General features: G+C 48.9%; 1 protein-coding gene across 1 annotated transcript in view; it reads left to right on the forward strand.

Moving 5' to 3' along the window:
* The window catches only part of ADAM11 (ADAM metallopeptidase domain 11), a 54,163-nt gene extending 39,738 nt beyond the window's left edge, over positions 1-14,425 (forward strand). Inside the window, exons 16-26 of the mRNA XM_033171288.1 lie at positions 1,350-1,421; positions 2,303-2,395; positions 4,271-4,351; positions 4,694-4,744; positions 5,973-6,036; positions 8,045-8,144; positions 8,662-8,781; positions 9,112-9,280; positions 9,867-9,981; positions 11,123-11,213; positions 14,130-14,425. Of these exons, the coding sequence (XP_033027179.1) occupies positions 1,350-1,421; positions 2,303-2,395; positions 4,271-4,351; positions 4,694-4,744; positions 5,973-6,036; positions 8,045-8,144; positions 8,662-8,781; positions 9,112-9,280; positions 9,867-9,981; positions 11,123-11,213; positions 14,130-14,175 (1,002 nt within the window). The 3' untranslated portion in view covers positions 14,176-14,425. The remainder of the gene's footprint in view (positions 1-1,349; positions 1,422-2,302; positions 2,396-4,270; positions 4,352-4,693; positions 4,745-5,972; positions 6,037-8,044; positions 8,145-8,661; positions 8,782-9,111; positions 9,281-9,866; positions 9,982-11,122; positions 11,214-14,129) is intronic.
* The last annotated feature ends 2,612 nt before the right edge of the window (positions 14,426-17,037 follow it).

Consider the following 17,037-nt stretch of genomic DNA (forward strand, 5'->3'; position numbering starts at 1 on the left):
CCTGATGATATTTCTCAGCGGGTTTGTGAATATGTTAAAAAGCACCAGGGACAGGAGGCAGCACTGTGGAATTCCTCAGGTTCTGGAATCAGTAGAAAGCAGTATCCCTGTGAGCCCACAGGGCTCACACCTCCATGGCATTGGTTTGGTCCAGAAGGTGCTGTGGCCATCAAAAGCCACAGAGAAGTCAAGGGGAATGGACCTGGTTATCAGTCAGAGCGACCAAGGCAGTGTCCATACAACTGACTTGAGACCAGAGTAAAATAGGTCCAGACACTCGGCTTCCTCCAATAATTGGTCCAGCCGCAATGCTAGGATGTGGCATAGGGTACATTCTGTTGGTGCTGTGTGTGTATGATTTGGGGTGACCCCAAAATTATTTGGGGATACATAGCTCAAGTTCTGTATTGAATTATATGTACATTGGCAAAGTTTGGTGTGGAGGCAGCAGAGATGAGATGGACTTGCATAGACTGAAGCATTTGAGTCAGATATGGTGCTGGTGCACCTCAAAAGACCACAAATTTCTAGTGAAGTGGTGGCCCAGAGCCGCTTATGGGGTGCAAACTTCCACTGTCCTACTCATTTATGCTTATACTGGCAATTACTATTGTGGGCCTCACACTCTTTTGACTGTGTCTTGTGCAAAACCGCTACAACCACCCCGAAACACATTGGGCTAGGGCATCTATTCAGTAACATTATTGAGGGGGCAGGAGGGGGTGGGAACAAGTGGAAAGGAGAGACAGCCATGTGCTGGGGGCTAGTTGCTCTCACACACATTTATCAGATGGTCCGAAGGGCATAAATTTGTCCTTTTTTTCTTTCTTCTCCTTGCTCCCTTCAAAAATCAATAGAAAGAAACCTGTTAATTCTTTTATAACGTTCAAACCCAGCAGCATCACCGTAGACATAGCTTGTTATGTTCATGAAATATTTGAAGATTGAACCCTGGCCATCTGCTGATGATACTTTTGGAAGGGCTTTCCTGGGCCGTGTTAAATTTTTAATTTGCAAACTAGATTGCTCCGTCATTGCAAGCAGCACGGTGTCAATGCAAGTAAGGCGTTGTCAAAGAAAACGGTGGTCAGCTAGGCTGCCACTTGGTGCAGCAGTGGAGAAATTTAGTTTATGGAAGGATAACTTAACGAAAGAATACCGCTTCCGTCTCTACTCTAACAGCAAGCCTCCTCCATTCCCTCAAAATGGGGCCATGAAATGGGGGGAGGGCAGTTTTGGCCTAGTGCAAAAAGAGGTGGGGGTGGAATATCAAGATATACATGCAAAATGAGAAGATGGCTTGCAGGCCGCTAAAGATTTAATCTCTTTCCTGCCCCCTGTTGTTACAGCTCCTTGATCCCCCTGAATGTGGTAATGGATTTGTAGAGGCAGGAGAAGAATGTGACTGTGGGTCTCTGGCGGTAAGTTTCAAGCGGGGCTGAAACTGCCATGGGGGTGGAGGTGGGGTGATGTGGGGATTGCATTGCTGGACTTGGGCCTCTTATTCAGTCCTGCCTTCTGCATGCTTATGAGCTCCTCATATTATTTCAGGAGGCTGGGATATTTCAGGAACTTGGTGCAAGACACAAGCCTCGACATGGGCAGCTGACTGGGGCTGATGGGAGTTGGTCCAAAATATTTGGAGAGCACAGACTTGTGGAAGGTTGCCTGCCACAGTGGGAAAACAGTAGATAGTGAGTGGAGGCAGAAAGTAGTGGTAAAGGTAAAGGGACCCCTGACCGTTAGGTCCAGTTGCGGACAACTCGGGGGTTGTGGTTTTCATCTCGCTTTTACTGGTCGAGGGAGCTAGCGTACAGCTTCCGGGTCATGTGGCCAGCATGACTAAGTCGCTTCTGGCGAACCAGAGCAGCGCACGGAAACACTGTTTACCTTCCCGCCGGAGCGGTACCTATTTATCTACTTGCACTGCGTGCTTTCGAACTGCTAGTTTGGAAAACAGACAGGGCAAAGGTGAACATACATAATGGCAGTGTTTATCTTGTTGGCCCCAGACCCTGAGGTTACTGTGCCTTTAAGGGCAAGAAATTGTACCTGGAAGACACTGCATCACTAAAGCACTGAGGTGGAGACTGGGACACATGGTGAAATTCTCTCAGTGAAAGCCTTGGAGGAACCTGGCAGTCTCCAGTCTCAACACAAAGGGCCCTGTTCAGAATTCAAGGCACCCATTGTTAGACAGGGTTTGTTCCAGCTCTGATCCAAAATTCCCAGCGAAGTTACACCTGGCTATTCTCTCTCTCTCTCTCTCTCTCTCTCTCTCTCTCTGCTTTGCCCCTTGAAGGAGTGCTCCAAAGGTGGGGGGAACTGCTGCAAGAAATGCACATTGACGCATGATGCTATGTGCAGTGATGGCTTGTGCTGCCGAGGGTGCAAGGTAAGTGAGCGAGATTGGCAGCAGTGGTGGGGCGGGCAGGGGGAGGTGTTCCCACGGGCATAAGCTCCACTCGGAGTCTATTTGGCACTAGTTTTAAGCGAGGCACCTTTTTAAGGAACTCTGCAGCAGATGAAAAATCAGCTGTGCCTGTGGGCGTGCTGCAAACCAGGCCAAAGCACAGTGGGCACTGCCCATGTGAGGCATGAATTTTTATTGCACAATTGTCTGTGATTTTCTACAAAATAAGTTCAGGCAGATAAAGCATCATACATCACACACATATCATACATACACACATCATAAACATGCACATAGGTGTATGTGACATGCTCCCCTTCGAGGTCATTAGTCTACAACTGCTTAGCTTCAGCTGTCTTATAGAAACTTCTAGACTATTCACAGGGATTGAACCCCAACATGTTGTGTTGTGTTGAAAAAGTCCAGCTCTAGATATTACTGTGGGTCCTAGGCACGAGGTGAGCCTTTCTGCAACCACTTGACTCTTTGGGTGCTTCCAAACTGTCACTATTTTTGGCTAGGATTCAGTCACTTCCTTGCAGATTCAGGCAGTGGCATATTGTCCCCACACTACGCCACTGCCTGAATCTGCCAGGAAGTGGCAGCAGTGGTGGGACTGGTCACCCTGGGCACATTTCCTGAAGGATGCTTGACTAGGCGCCCCTACAACAGGCTCAATCAGAGCCTGACTCTGGAGCTGCGGAGGCAGCTTCCTTCTGTGCAGCTCCACACACCTCTGACCCGGGGGCGAAGTGGAGAGTCGGTGACAGAGAGCTGCTGCCCCTCTCCTGGGTTGGGCCACATGCAGCTACACAGCAGCGGAGAGAGGCTGCGGGTGCGTAAGGCACCCAGCTACGCCTCCTCCATCTTCCAGGTCAAGCCTGGTTCAAGGGGCAGAGAGAGGTTGCAGGCACACAATGCGCACAGCCACGGCTCCTCCATCCCCTGGGTCAAGCCTGACAGGGGAGGTGTGGTGGGAGAGGCTGTGGATGCGCGAGTGAGAATGCTAGGTGAGCTGCAGCTGGCTCTCTCTGAGAGCCAGTGTGGTGTAGTGGTTAAGAGCAGTAGATTTGTAATCTGGTGAACTGGGTTCGTGTCTCCGCCCCTCCACATGCAGCTGCTGGGTGACCTTGGGCTAGTCACACTTCTTTGAAGTCTCTCAGCCCCACTCACCTCACAGAGTGTTTGTTGTGGGGGAGGAAGGGAAGGAGAATGTTAGCCGCTTTGAGACTCCTTCGGGTAGTGATAAAGCGGGATATCAAATCCAAACTCTTCTTCTTCTTCTCTGTGCTCTGCCCCTCTCGGGTGCATCCCCTGGCGGTGTTTGGACATGCTCCGCCACTGGATTCAGGTTGCACATTGATAGTTGATTTGGTGGTCTTGTATAACAAACCCACTTCCCTCAAAGACTTTTTGCAATAAGGAAAGTGTCAGGAAAATGCACTGGAATGTTTGGGATAACAATGTCCTCTAACCTCCCTGCAATCAAAGCAGAATGAATTTTCAATAAATAGCCAATGTTGTTTTATGCAAACAAACCTGGATGAACATTCGGTAAACAGATGTACAAGCAACTGCAGGAAGTTGCCATTGCTGCTCTCATTATTATTTTCTATTAAAAGAAGTGAGATGCAGCAAGCCATGCTGCTCCAGGGAGAGTGCGGACAATGTTTCTCTTTCTGCATTGAGAATGGTCGGGGAAGGAATGTTTGAGGAGACTGTGGAGCCTAGCTTCCCCTCACCTCCAAGGCCAGCACACTGAGCAAGAACAGCGGGAAGATGTTTCTGCCTGTCCCCTTTCCTTACCAGCCAATGTTAAATAACTCTTTTGCTTTCCCCCCATCTCGCACCCTACAGTATGAGCCGCGGGGTGTAACCTGCCGAGATCCCGTGAATGAGTGTGACATCCCTGAAACCTGCACAGGTGACTCCAGTCAGGTGAGATGGGCAAGTTACCAGGCAAAGATCTGATCAGGAGGATCAGGAAGATGCACTTCAGGGTTCCAGTCAAACCACCTCCCTTTTGAACACCAGGGGATGCCTCCTGCACCTCCAAGATCTGATTCTCCAGGGCTTTAATTTCTAAAAGAAGAGGCACATGGGCTAAATTCTGGCAGGAAGCTCTCAAGCTAATCTGGATGCCCTATCCTCCAATCCTAGCTATGTGGAGAACTGGTTAATTTAGCGACTCTTGAGCTGTGAAGTATCTTGTCCTGTTCTATATCAAATATTTATGTCTGCCTTTCCCCTCTCTCTGTATTTTTTTTCTTCGCTCCATAGTGCCCACCCAATTTGCACAAACAGGATGGCTATTTTTGTGAAAATGAACAGGTAAGTTTGGTATCTCAGCTTCGCACTTGGGTGTGATATCCCTGGCATTGCCGCCAGTGAGGGGCATAGCTGCAACCATAGTCAGTTGCATCCATGTGTCTTTGCCATGCACAGGCTGGAGAAATCCTGGTCTGTTCCAGCACCAGGGAAGGAAAGCAAGGGAATGAATGAATGGTTAAAGCTGTTGCGCTCACTGCCAGAGAAGTGTGCCTATGCCTTTTAAGGGTTGCATAGCGGGTGAAAATTCTGCTAGGCACAATTTCTCCTAGCAGTGCACCACCACTGTGATAGGGGAAAGCCAGCTTTGATGAAATATTCACTTATAGGCAATTCAGAAAAGTACAGAAGTCATCTCAGTGTAGAGATTGAAACAGCCCACAGAAGGAGCTCACTGCTAGCCTCTGTTAGAAATAATAATGTCCAGTAGAATGGAGAGGGAAAATTTATCTTTGTAGAGTGGCCATATATTGTACGGCATGAGAGTAGGGAGGAAATCAAGAGAGTGATGAGTCAAGTCCCCTGGGCATGATGCAGCTTGTGTCTGATAGTTACATTATCGGACGAAGCTGGTCAGCAGGACACACCTTTATTTGTGTCTACAGCGGTACCCCGGGTTACGTACACGATCCATTCCGGGTCGCAGTACGTAATGCGGGCATGCGTATCACGAATGCCCGGGGGGGGGGACCCGGAAGAAGCGCGATTTGAGCACTTTTGCGCATGCACGAAGTACACAGAATGCTTCTGTGCATCCGCGGGTAGCACACGCTCCGGAAACACTTCCAGGTTGCGGGCGTTCGCAAATCGAATGTCCGCAACACGGGGGGGGGGCGTAACCCGGGGTACCGCCGTACTCCCTCCTGCTCTGAAAGCAGCAAGCTTTTCATGCTGGCCAGGCTCCCAGTGTGTTAAGATTTCCTGGGAATGCAGCTTCTTGTCTCCCTACCCGTTAATTTATGCTAAAGGAAGTTTCATTGGCTCCAAATATGGAGAAAGGGAAATTGCTTGGGGAAATGCTAGTTTATTCATAGTGACCCCAAATTATCCAGACCTCTGCTCTGTAGAATAGCTACTCTAACGGTTAATGCAACCTTAGTACTACAGAGACCTGAGGAACTGAATCTGCACTTCCAGGCCATTACATTAGAGCCTTCTATTTGTCCACCGAGGCATATGATCAAGTGAGCATCTTCTGAACCTTTAACAACTCTGACTTTCTGCTGCGCAGGGCCGGTGCTACGGAGGCCGTTGTAAAACCAGGGACCGCCAGTGCAGTGCATTGTGGGATCGTGGTAAGTAGTGCTCTTGGTCACTCATATGAGTGGGGGATGCTGTAGCAAAGCCTGGTTTCATGCTGCCACTACGTCCCCATAACATCAGTGGGTGATGTATGCTGGCAAAAGGGAGGCACTAGTGGCCGGGGTGGGGTGGGGATGTGCAGGTAGGACTCCTTTGTTCCTGTTTTCCCAACGATGTGCATTGCTGCTGCTTACCAAGATGGGGAAGCACAGGGCATTGGGAGCTTTGGTGTGGTGTGGGTGCAGCAGTAGGACCAATCCCTTCCTGCCGGTGTGCCTGCGCTGTGCCTGCATCACACCAAACTCCCCATCTCTGTAAGTGACAGCAATACGCAGCTTTGGGAAGACAGAACAGCCACCCTACCTGCATAACCCCACCAGGTGCTCTTCCTGAAGGTTCTTCCTGTGGCTTTAAAAGGAGCAGGGCAAGGAGGTTGTACACAGCTGTATCACCTCTCATTTTTATACCCACTCTGTTGCCCCACTGCTCTCTTTTGCTGGCAGTGGGGTACAACTAGGGTGAGAGGCATATTGTTTGAGTTCTGGCCAGGAGGTTATAGACCTAGCAACCTCAGGTGGAGGTGGTTAATGGCTTGAGTCAATGAGGGACAACCTAAGATGATCCTGCGATCATGCCAAGGGCTGAAAGGCTGGTGAGGGTTCAGCACCAGCAAATCACTGATGAACAGATAGCAGTATCCTCAGCCTTCCCTGCCATTGCCTCCCCAAGAGATGCTAACATGCAAAATTTAATTGCGAGACAGAGGGAGCGAGTCTTCAGACTCGTCCATCTATAGGCTAGTTTCTCAGTGATACCCAGCCAATCTCTTTCTCTGTCTGTGCCTGGCTGGCTCCGATTCCATCTTGTATCCTGATTTTTCCAGAGCCAAGTCAAGAGCAGAGGGCAAGGGCTTTACAGCATTTCACAACATTAGTGTAATGAAATAGTCAGGGCTACACCACAGCTAAAGACCAGACATGCTGTTCTTGTTTGGCACGATGTAAGAGGGGCTTAATTTGTAGTTAACAGTCTGGGTTGCTTAAGTTGGATGCTCTCTGAAACTGGCACTGAATTGCAACAAAGCTTTGTACCAAGATGTCCTTAGAAGGCCCCCATTGGACTTGCAAGCTTGGTATACCGTAGTCCAGCTCCTTGTCCTATTGTAGACCTATCCACCAGCAGCCTCACTTAGGTTAACACTTGCAATCCAGATCACAGTTCACCACATGCAGAGGTGCCTGAGGAACAATTGCCCGTGAATGACTCAAGCTGCTGGTTTATACCAGTAAGTGCTATACCCTAAGAGGTGTCCAAAATCATTGATGAGAACTTCCAAGGTAGGGATAGATCATTCAGGGTTTGTAACAAGGAGGAATGTGTCATCCACAAATAAGGTGAGTAATTACATGCAATCCAAACCCTGCTTTTCCAAATTGTGAAAGTGGAGTAGGGCAGAGCAAAGAAAGCAGCATCTTGACCTCAGTCTCCACAACAGTGGCAGCAAAATATACTGTCATAATCCAGTTAAACTGTGGACTAAGTTATGAAGGTTTGCCTCTCTGAGTGTAAAACTAAAAACCCAGATACCCAATCTGCCCTGCTGTTATTACTTTGTGATCTTATGATACTAGCAACATTTTTGGATGAGTAATATAAACGCCAAGGCCTCCCCAGCTTTGGGTCTGGTAAAAAGTTGTGTTCCAAGGGCTGGGTCCATGGAGATCTTCCCAGTGTCACAGTAATAAATGTAAACTGACGGTCATTGAAGGCACCAGCGCCACCTTCAGACCAATTGTAGAATTACACCCTTCCTTGCAAAATCTTTTTGGAGCAAAACCCCCCCCAGGGTTTTTGGCTTTCGCTAGAAGTCCTGATGAGCAGCTGTTCAGAAGAGAAGCTCTGTAGAGAATGTAATGCTGGGTCAGGGAAGTATGGAATCTATGTGTGTTATGTTCTCTGGTGTGCCATACCTCCCTCTTCTTTTCCTCCCTGGGACTCAAGCTTCAGCTGAAAGGTTTTGCTATGAGAAGCTGAATGTTGAAGGCACTGAGCGAGGGAATTGTGGGCGTGAGGGGAACCGCTGGGTGCCCTGCATCAAGCAGTGAGTAATCTCAGATTTTGCCCTTTCCCAGAATGCACTGTGTCCCCTTCCTACAATGCACTGCACCAGACCACCACACAGAGCCGTCTCGTCATAGGGGCTGGATGGCGCGGCGCACTATGGCGCCGGGCCCCCCAGGGGCGCCCCCGCAAGCCCGCCGGCATACCGGGCACCCCCTCCCCAACCCGCCCCCACGGGCAGGCGGGCGCTCGCACGCCGGGGGGCGAGCTGCAAGCCGGCTGCCCTCCGGAGCCCCAGCTGGAGCGCTGGGAAGGGCGTGCAAAGCCCTGCGCCACGCCCCTCATCCCCCGCTCGCCCACCCCCCTCCCGAGGGGCGGCCAGCGTGGGAGGGAGGCGGGCGGAGAGGCAGCACGCCGGGGGCGCCGAGGGATCATCGCGCCACGGCGGCCGATCCCTTTACGACAGCCCTGCCACCACACTACCGCAGCCGCCAAGCTGGTGCAAAATCCCTTCTTTTTGTAGCTCATCTGGTTCTTTCTCCTCCCCCTGCACTCAGAGATGTGTTGTGTGGATACCTCCTCTGCGCCAATGTGACCGGTTCTCCGCGTATGGGCGAACTTCTTGGTGAAATCACCACCATGACTTTCTATCACCAGAAGCGTTATGTTGACTGCAGGTTAGTGGAGTCTCACCATCTAGATCCATCTGCAGTGGGGGGAGGGTTAAGCACTTCCTCCCAGGGTGTTCTTTTCTCAGCAAATTAGCAAAGTCTAGGCTGGCAGAGTCCTGCAGGCACACCGCCACAACTTCCATGTGAATTGCAGGTGTCCCTCATAGTACATCATGAGATGCAGCAACAGGAATTGCCAAAAGAAGTCACTGGTGGGCCCCTCTCCCTCCCGCATTATCTCCACCATCATTGTAGTTATAGAGCCTTGTCTCTTTCATGTGTGGGAGCTGTGAAGTATTCCACCCACACAGTGGAACTATTCTTTTACTCTCCTAGGGGCGGCCATGTGCAGCTTGTAGATGGCACGGATGTGAGCTACGTGGAGGACGGGACGCCCTGCGGACCCAGCATGCTGTGTCTTGACCACAAATGCCTTCCTGTATCCGCCTTTAACTTCAGCACCTGTCCAGGCAGCTGGGGTGGCCAGATCTGCTTTGACCATGGGGTACAACTTGCAAACAGTTCATAAGTGCCTTGCTCTTGGCGTATGCTTAGCAGTACGGTCTGCACAGATGCAAATATTGAGCCATCTGCTCTGGTTTCCTTGGCTTTATTTCCTCCAGGGCCCAAGTCTTGGGGGAAAATGATTTTGAAACTCGAGGGTTGAGAGGGAGCCTCCTTTAGTCTTTTCTGAAGCTGGAAAGTATGGATCAAAATGGAAGTATGTCATCATGACCCAGTCCAAACGTTTAACAATTATGTTCTATGAGCATAATATGGTGTATTACGTGATGGCAAAATCGAAAGGGATGGATGCATTTAATTTATTTGAGAATAATCTCATTCAGAAATGGTCTCTCCCCGCCATGGGGGAAAAGGCTAGAAAACAATGCTTTGGCTTCTTGTTTAATGTTGTTGAGGGATTTAAATTTGTTTTTCCCATTTCATCTTGTAACTGTGTCCATGCCACCATAGAGAAACCAACTTGCTTCTTACAGAAGCAGCCCAAGTGGGCATTTTTAGGATACTAACTAAACGTCAGAGGAACATCTTCAAGGATCAAAGCATGCAGCTTCTTTGTTTTTTTATAGGTCTGCAGCAATGAGGGCCAATGCATCTGCTATCCTGATTGGACAGGAAAGGACTGCAGTGTCTATGACCCTATCCCAGATCCAAAGCCCACAGGGGAGACAGAAAAGTACAAGGGTAAGTTTGCAGGTCAAGATTCTCTTAAAGGTGATCAGAACCTTATCGCATGCACTTGCAAATCAAAATGGCAAATGTGGTGGTCCTTATACCAACATGAGGTTGTAACAGAGACCCTCCTCTGTGTTCCCTCTGAAGATCCCAAAGCCCTTTCTCGAACCTGTTGTTGGCTTCCACATACCTTGTTTCATTTATCACATTCTAAATTAAGGGAGGTAACCATCAAACCTTTGGGAGAAACCTGAGTACATATCACTAGTTTTCGTCAGTTTATCCTGCTCTAGTTCTTTTCTCCCACAGGTGTTTTTGGAAGACTGTCCCAGAATCACGCAGCTTCAGTTCATTGAAAGCCACCTCTTATTTTGGGTGTCAATCTAAATCAGGGGTCCCCAAACTAAGGCCCGTGGGCCAGATACGGCCCGAGGGACTCAATTATCCAGCTTATGGTGACCCCCGCCGCCTGCTCTTACCAGCATGGCGCAGCTGCCCACTTCTGGGTTGGCGGAGCACCAGAAATAGCTTGTGCGCATGCGCAAGCGTAATTTCCGGTGCACTTCTGGGTTGGAGGAGGCCCATGCACATGCACACAAGCTATTTCCGGTGCTACACCAACCAGGAAGTGTACCGGAAATGGCATGTGCACACGCGTATGGGCACACACTCCCCCGCCCTCCGGCCCACCGCGCGATCGGCGCTGGAAGAACCAGCCTGAGGCCTGGCAAGTTTGCCGACCCCTGATCTAAATGCACAGATTAAACCCACGAGTTCTTACACCCACCATTTTCTTTAAGCCTGCATTTAATTATTTCTCTCTTATCAGGTCAGTCTGGCTGCTCCCTCTTTCTAATTCAGGCTCTGTCCGTCAAGCACCCATATTGTTGGACCTCCCCTTTTCATAGGAACATGGGGAGGAAGCTGCCTTATATTGAGCCTGCACATTAGTCCATCTAGCTCAGTATTGTCTACACGGATTGGCAGCATCTCTCCTGGATTTCAGACTGAGGACTCTCCCAGCTCTACTTGGAGATGCTGGTGATTTAAATGGGGGACCTTCTACATGCAAGGCAAATGCTCTGCCATTCACCTATGGTTGTAACCTCACAATACGTATATATATTTTTTGTCCCCTCTTCCTCTGCAGGTCCCAGCGGAACCAACATCATCATTGGCTCCATCGCTGGAGCAATCCTGGTGGCTGCTATCGTCCTGGGTGGCACCGGATGGGGATTTAAGTAAGCAGCGTTGACTTGCGCATGCTGTGACGTTCAAATAGTGCGCCCCTGCACTGTATTGCCGGGGGGGGGGGAGCTCTCTCGCATGTTCTGCTCCTGGTGTCCTTTGCAGTGAGCTCCTTTGGTGCCTGCACTCAGCTCTGGGGAAGGGGGGGGGTGTTGTTGAGCTGAGGCATGTCCCACCCCTCTACCAAGTCCAGCTTTTGCCGTTTTTCTCAGGGTGGATTCATACAACCACGGTTTTCCGGTGGCGTTGTTGTGGAAAGGCCACTTGCTAACTCCTTCACTTGGTAGTGTAGGGAAGGCACGGGGGGTTCCTGGGGACGGTCCAGACACCTGTCTGGACTGGAGACAGGGATCGGTCTTACCTGATGGATCGACACCCCTTCTCTGCAGAACCTTCAGTCAGAAAAGGAGGAGCCGGGGGTTGATTTGAGAGCCTGGTTAAGATTCCTCCCCTGCCATTCAGGAGACTCCTCAACCATCCCAGGAAGTAGCCATCAGTGCAAGGGGAAGGGTGACAAAGAAAGGTTTGCACATGGTGCTTATTGCCATGCAAAATGGGGCGCCGACTGGTAGTCTGTATCCACCCTCAGACAGATAGGGGTTGGCTGCAGCAGGGAAATGTGACAAGCCTGGGCTGCAGGCTTAGGGAAAGCAGAGAGAGGCACCAAGCCTCAGAGAATATCAATTGATGGAGGCATTTTTGACTCCACCTCCAGCCCAGATGTGGCCACAACTTTAGAGAGCGTTTCAGGTCTGCTCCTGAGCCCACTTGTCAGCCTTACTCTTTAACCCTCAATGCATTTTGCACGGCGCATGTTATGGAGAACGGAAGGCACCCTCTTGTGTTGACAGCCACGCTGGGAGTGGTGGGGATGGGGGCAGACTGATGTAGTGAAGCCCAGCTCCGGATGCATGGGGGCACACCAGGACAAAACATTCACCATGTATGATGTGTTAAAATTGCTTTCTGGTGTTACTTTGCCACCTGTAAAGGCAGAACATGAATTGGTCTTAGGGAGCTTTCAAATGGAATCGGTGACCGGGCTGGGGTAGTTTTTGATATGCCATTAGCTTTCCCTCCTGAACCATTTCAGGCAGTTTGTCTGTACTTGCAGCAGCTGGAGCAGGGTCTTTGTCCTGCCCCCACATGAACATGTGGCTTGTAGGAGTTTGGTAGGGCTGTAAGTGCTGTCACCTCCCACCCCAGTTCTTAAAAATCTGTCCTAGGAGTGTATATACCTGCACACCTTTAACTGCCATCTGCATTGCTTTGAATTGGGGCCTTTGCATCCTCTTTAACCTTTGTCCATTGCCCTCTCACCTAACAAGCTGGGCTTTTTCACCCAGTTGACCTGCAGCATATTACTGTGGAGGGAAATTGTGGGTCCAGCACCCTGCGGTTTTGCTTTGGGTAGAAGGGTCACTTGGCGTTAGATCATCTAGACATGGGCTTAGCTACAGATCACTGTTTGCTTTGGGAGGGTGGGGCTGCTGGGGGGAGGCAGTTATTCAGCCTTGGGGACTGGGGGTTAATGGCAGCATTCAGGAGGCGGGCTGACAGGGGGGGCGGTGGCTGCTGGTGGTGTTGGGGGTAAACAAAGAATGTCTTGGGGTGTCACACTCTTCCTCTCTGATCCACACCAGGCTCCCTGTTTGATGTTCTGCATGGACTGACACTTGCATGAGTGAAAGAGGAGTGTCTGAAATAATGGTTGCATGACTCAAAATACTGGCTTTAAGGAGATGGTGGCTGGAGGGAGGGGATGTTGGCATGGAGGTGGGGTGGGGGACAATAGAGTCCGGAAACCTGTGGCAGCTGCCATCCTCTACTAAGCAAATTCCGAAGGCACAAGCTGCAGGGACCTCAGAGTTGGCTCCTACAAAGTTAACTGTAACCCACTCAAACCCCCACCCCAAATCTTCCCCACCCACAAAAATAATTGCTGGTATTTGTATGTTGTATGTGCCTGCCTGTCTACACTACTGCATTGGAAAGCAAGGCACAACAGACCCAGCCAAACTGCTGTTCTGGACACTGGGATGAGGGAGAGAATGGGGAGGGGTGGAACACGCTCTTGGCCCTCCGGTTTCTAGCTAAAATAGCTGACCACCTTCTTTCCAGGTCTGCAATTTCTTCTCTGGTATTACGAGCATCTTCAAGTCTCTGCCTAACACATTCCTCAGCTATATACTTCTCAAGTGTTTTGAATTGTTGTTTTTCGGACCTTTTTTTTTTTTTAAGGAGAATATGCCATGAGATGATCAAAATGTGCTTGGAGGAAAGGGTTGGTGGTCAAATTCAGATTCTTTCCTTACTAGAACTATGGGGTGAAGGTGGTAAGAAAAAGAGAAAGCTGTGCCTCAGCTGAGGGCTCAATAGCATGAGGCTGAAGGAAACCATAAAACCTTTGCTGTGTGGGAAATCCCCTCTCCTTAATATAGTGGCAGTTTTGACCACATTTCTTCTGTTTTCTAATTGCTACCTGTTTTTAAGATGCTCATTTAATTTGCTGCTGAGGGCTAGAAACATGCTTTAAGAAGCTCATATCCAATATTAAAAATTCAGCTCAAACATAGACTTTATACTTGAGGCCCTTGTGCAACAACTTGTGTGCCACAGGGGAGATCCCGGCGAATCTACCCCTCCTTTCTTGGCCTTCCCAAGGTCCTTTTAAAGTTCCGACAGGAGCTATGTCAGCTAAGAAGAATAGTTAGTGGTGGTAGATCTCTGCACAAAAGCTGTCCTGGATGGTAAGGAAGATGTTGCATGCGTGGCTGGGTTTTGCATTACCGACCATGGCATGCGGCACGAAGACTTGAGGCAGTTAGGCCAAGGTGTACCCAGCTGAAGTTACCTGCTAACCCCCGTCCCCCTCTCTCTCTTTCCTTCTCTCTCCTCGGCTTGCAAAGGAACATTCGCAGAGGAAGGTATGACCCGGCTCAGCAGGGCATCTAAGCACCACCCCTCGCCGCCACCCCCTCCATCGCTCATCCCCTCCATCCCACCATCCGCATCGCCTTCATCCCGCACTCCCTGCTTGCAATGATCATGTGGGTGGCTGAACCAGCTCTCTTGCGGAGGCCCCTCTCAACCAAGAAGATCTCATCTGCGCCATCGCTTCTCTCCACGCATCCATCAGTGCTGGCATCAGCAACGCTTTGCTCTCCATTCCTTAGTTGGCTTGCGGGAGGAGGGCCTTTGGGCATCTGGGCTTCTTCTCCCTGGATTGTAAGGACTCAGCCACCCAGCACAGCAACAGGCCCTGCTCTCAAATATTGGATGATAATGATGAGGTGCTTGATGTTAACCTTGGCCCTTTGACACGTTAGCTTTTCTTACCAGATGTGGTAAAGTTCCCATGAGAGGATTTTACCCCCATTGGTTTCACTATGAGGATTTCTCGTTTTGAGCAGGCCCTCATGGTGAAAGCAGGTATTTATCATGAACTGTGTTCGTTCTGACATGGAAAAAAGGGCTCTACTTTCAGGAAACCCTGTGTTGACCTCTCCACCTCACCATTACATGTAAACCAATCACTGTATTTTCTGTTAAATGAAAGGATATGCGCCATATTTTAGCACACATACAGACCCTCGCATATTATAATGAGCATTTTGTGTTAAACCCGCCCAAGAAACCTACAAGATAAACCATTATTCCTGGAGAAACTGAGGCCAAGAGAGTGCAACTTGACTAAAGCAGACTATGAGTAGCATACAGTGGTGCCTCGCAAGACGAAATTAATTCGTTCCGTGAGTCGTTTCGTATTGCGAAAATTTCGTCTTGCAAAGCACCGTTTCCCATAGGAATGCATTGAAATTTAATTACCATAGGAACGCATTGAGATTTTCGTCTTGCGAAGCAAAGGCCATCGAAAATTTCGTCTTGCGAGTCACCTAAAAAATCGCAAAAACCTTTCGTCTAGCGAGTTTTTCATTGTGCGAGGCATTCGTCTTGCGAGGTACCACTGTAGATTTAAACCCAGGGGCCCCGAGGCCCAATGCTGTAGCAATTAACTTCACCCACACGTTTTACTACCCATATAGATACCTGTGTTTGCGCATACACACATACCCCGAGTATATAATTACCTATGGGATATGGGGACCAGGGCCTTTTGCGTGTCCCCCTCAATAGATGGAGCATTTGGTTTGAACTGAGGCCCCCATAACATGTAATGCTCCATTAGTAGTATTTCAGTAGTTGTTTCTCTCCCAGAGTAGCCCTGGAGGCTGCAACATTGTGGAAAGGAAACTGCTCAGGTGCTTTCCTGCTCAACATTGCTTCCTGTGCCTCTGGTATGTTTCCACTTGTAGGGGAAATATATATGGTTATCCTTTCCTTCTGTGTGGCAAAAACAGCCAGGGGAGAGCCATTTTGAACGGGAAAACGGCCAGTTAAGAAACTCCATTAAGGCAACCCTTAAAACTCGGTTCTCAAGTGGCTGCTTTTATAGGGATGAGGTTGGGGGAATGATAAAACCATACAACCGAATTTGCACATGCTATACCTTTCAAGCATATTCTTCCCCTGAAAGAAATCTGGGCACTAGTCTGTTAAGGGTTGCTAGAAATTGTAACTCTGTGAGGGGTAAATTATAGTACTCAGAATTCTTAAAGGGGGGGAATGTGCTTCTAGTATGTTTTAAAGTTATAGTGTGAATGCAGCCTAAGTGTTGAGTACAGCCAGAGTAGAGAGGACCCACTCAAGTAATTCTTTGCTGCCATTTTTTGAAAAAGGAACATCTTAACTCACAGGTGCTGGGTTTACTTGTATGCAACAGTATGGACATTGGCTTTGAGTTAGCCTAAAGATTCTGTGTATGGCTTGGACTTCTCTGCCTGCTGTGTATAGAATGCCGTATATAAACCTTATATAAATATGGGTCTCATCAGGACTCACAAAGTTAGAAAAACTTCATCGCAACAAAATACACCACCTGGTCGAGCCAGAAAGTCTTTCAGCAGATTCATTTGTAAAGTTGTAGTATGCTATAACTTACCATAGACCTAGACATAAGCAACAACAAAGGCCTAGTTCTTGCACTCAGAAAGTAATGTAACTTGATCATATTGAATTGCAAGAGGGGACTAATGTGGTTCAATGCCCTCCATATGGAAAAAAAGGAAATTTCCCTGCACGTTAAAAAAACAAAAACAGTATGTTAGAGGAAAGGCTTGGCTTGAACAGTTAACCCTGACGTACTAATTTTCCATATGCACACAAAGGGGTATGGAGCAGTATGCAGAACTGGACCCTGATGGCTAAGTGCTCATTAACATTCCCTACCACAGTAGGTGGCAAATTTGGACCTTTGAACTTATCACAAAAAGCAGGTGATGGCCAAAGAGGGACTTCTTTTAAATCAGTATGATTACTTCTCCCATTAACATTCACATAGGAACAAGCTCTCGCATCTGGCCACTCAGTGATTTCCCTTTCCGAAAACCATGAATGTCACTTGGAACCTGGTACCACCCTAATGAGGAGAAGAGATCTGCCCCTGCTGTGTGCTATGAGAGACACATCCGTGCTTATCTGCTGCTATCCGTCCACTGTGTATTATTTTTGTGAATGTGACCTGGCAATCTCCCTTGGCATTCCTCTCATTTCATGGCTTCACTGTTCTTTGGAAGTTTAAAAGAGCCAGGAGTTTGGGAAGCAGGGGTGGAGACTGTCCTCTGTGGGTGGAGACTGAGCTAGAACAGATTCACACAAATATTAGGTTGAACAAAGTAATGATGTGATTAAGTGCTTTTTCATTCAGCATAGTAGAGAGAGAGGTAAAAAAAACCCAAAAAACCCACCATGTTATAC

Source organism: Lacerta agilis, chromosome 14 (assembly GCF_009819535.1).
Source record: "Lacerta agilis isolate rLacAgi1 chromosome 14, rLacAgi1.pri, whole genome shotgun sequence".
Classification (NCBI taxonomy): Eukaryota; Metazoa; Chordata; class Lepidosauria; order Squamata; family Lacertidae; genus Lacerta; species Lacerta agilis.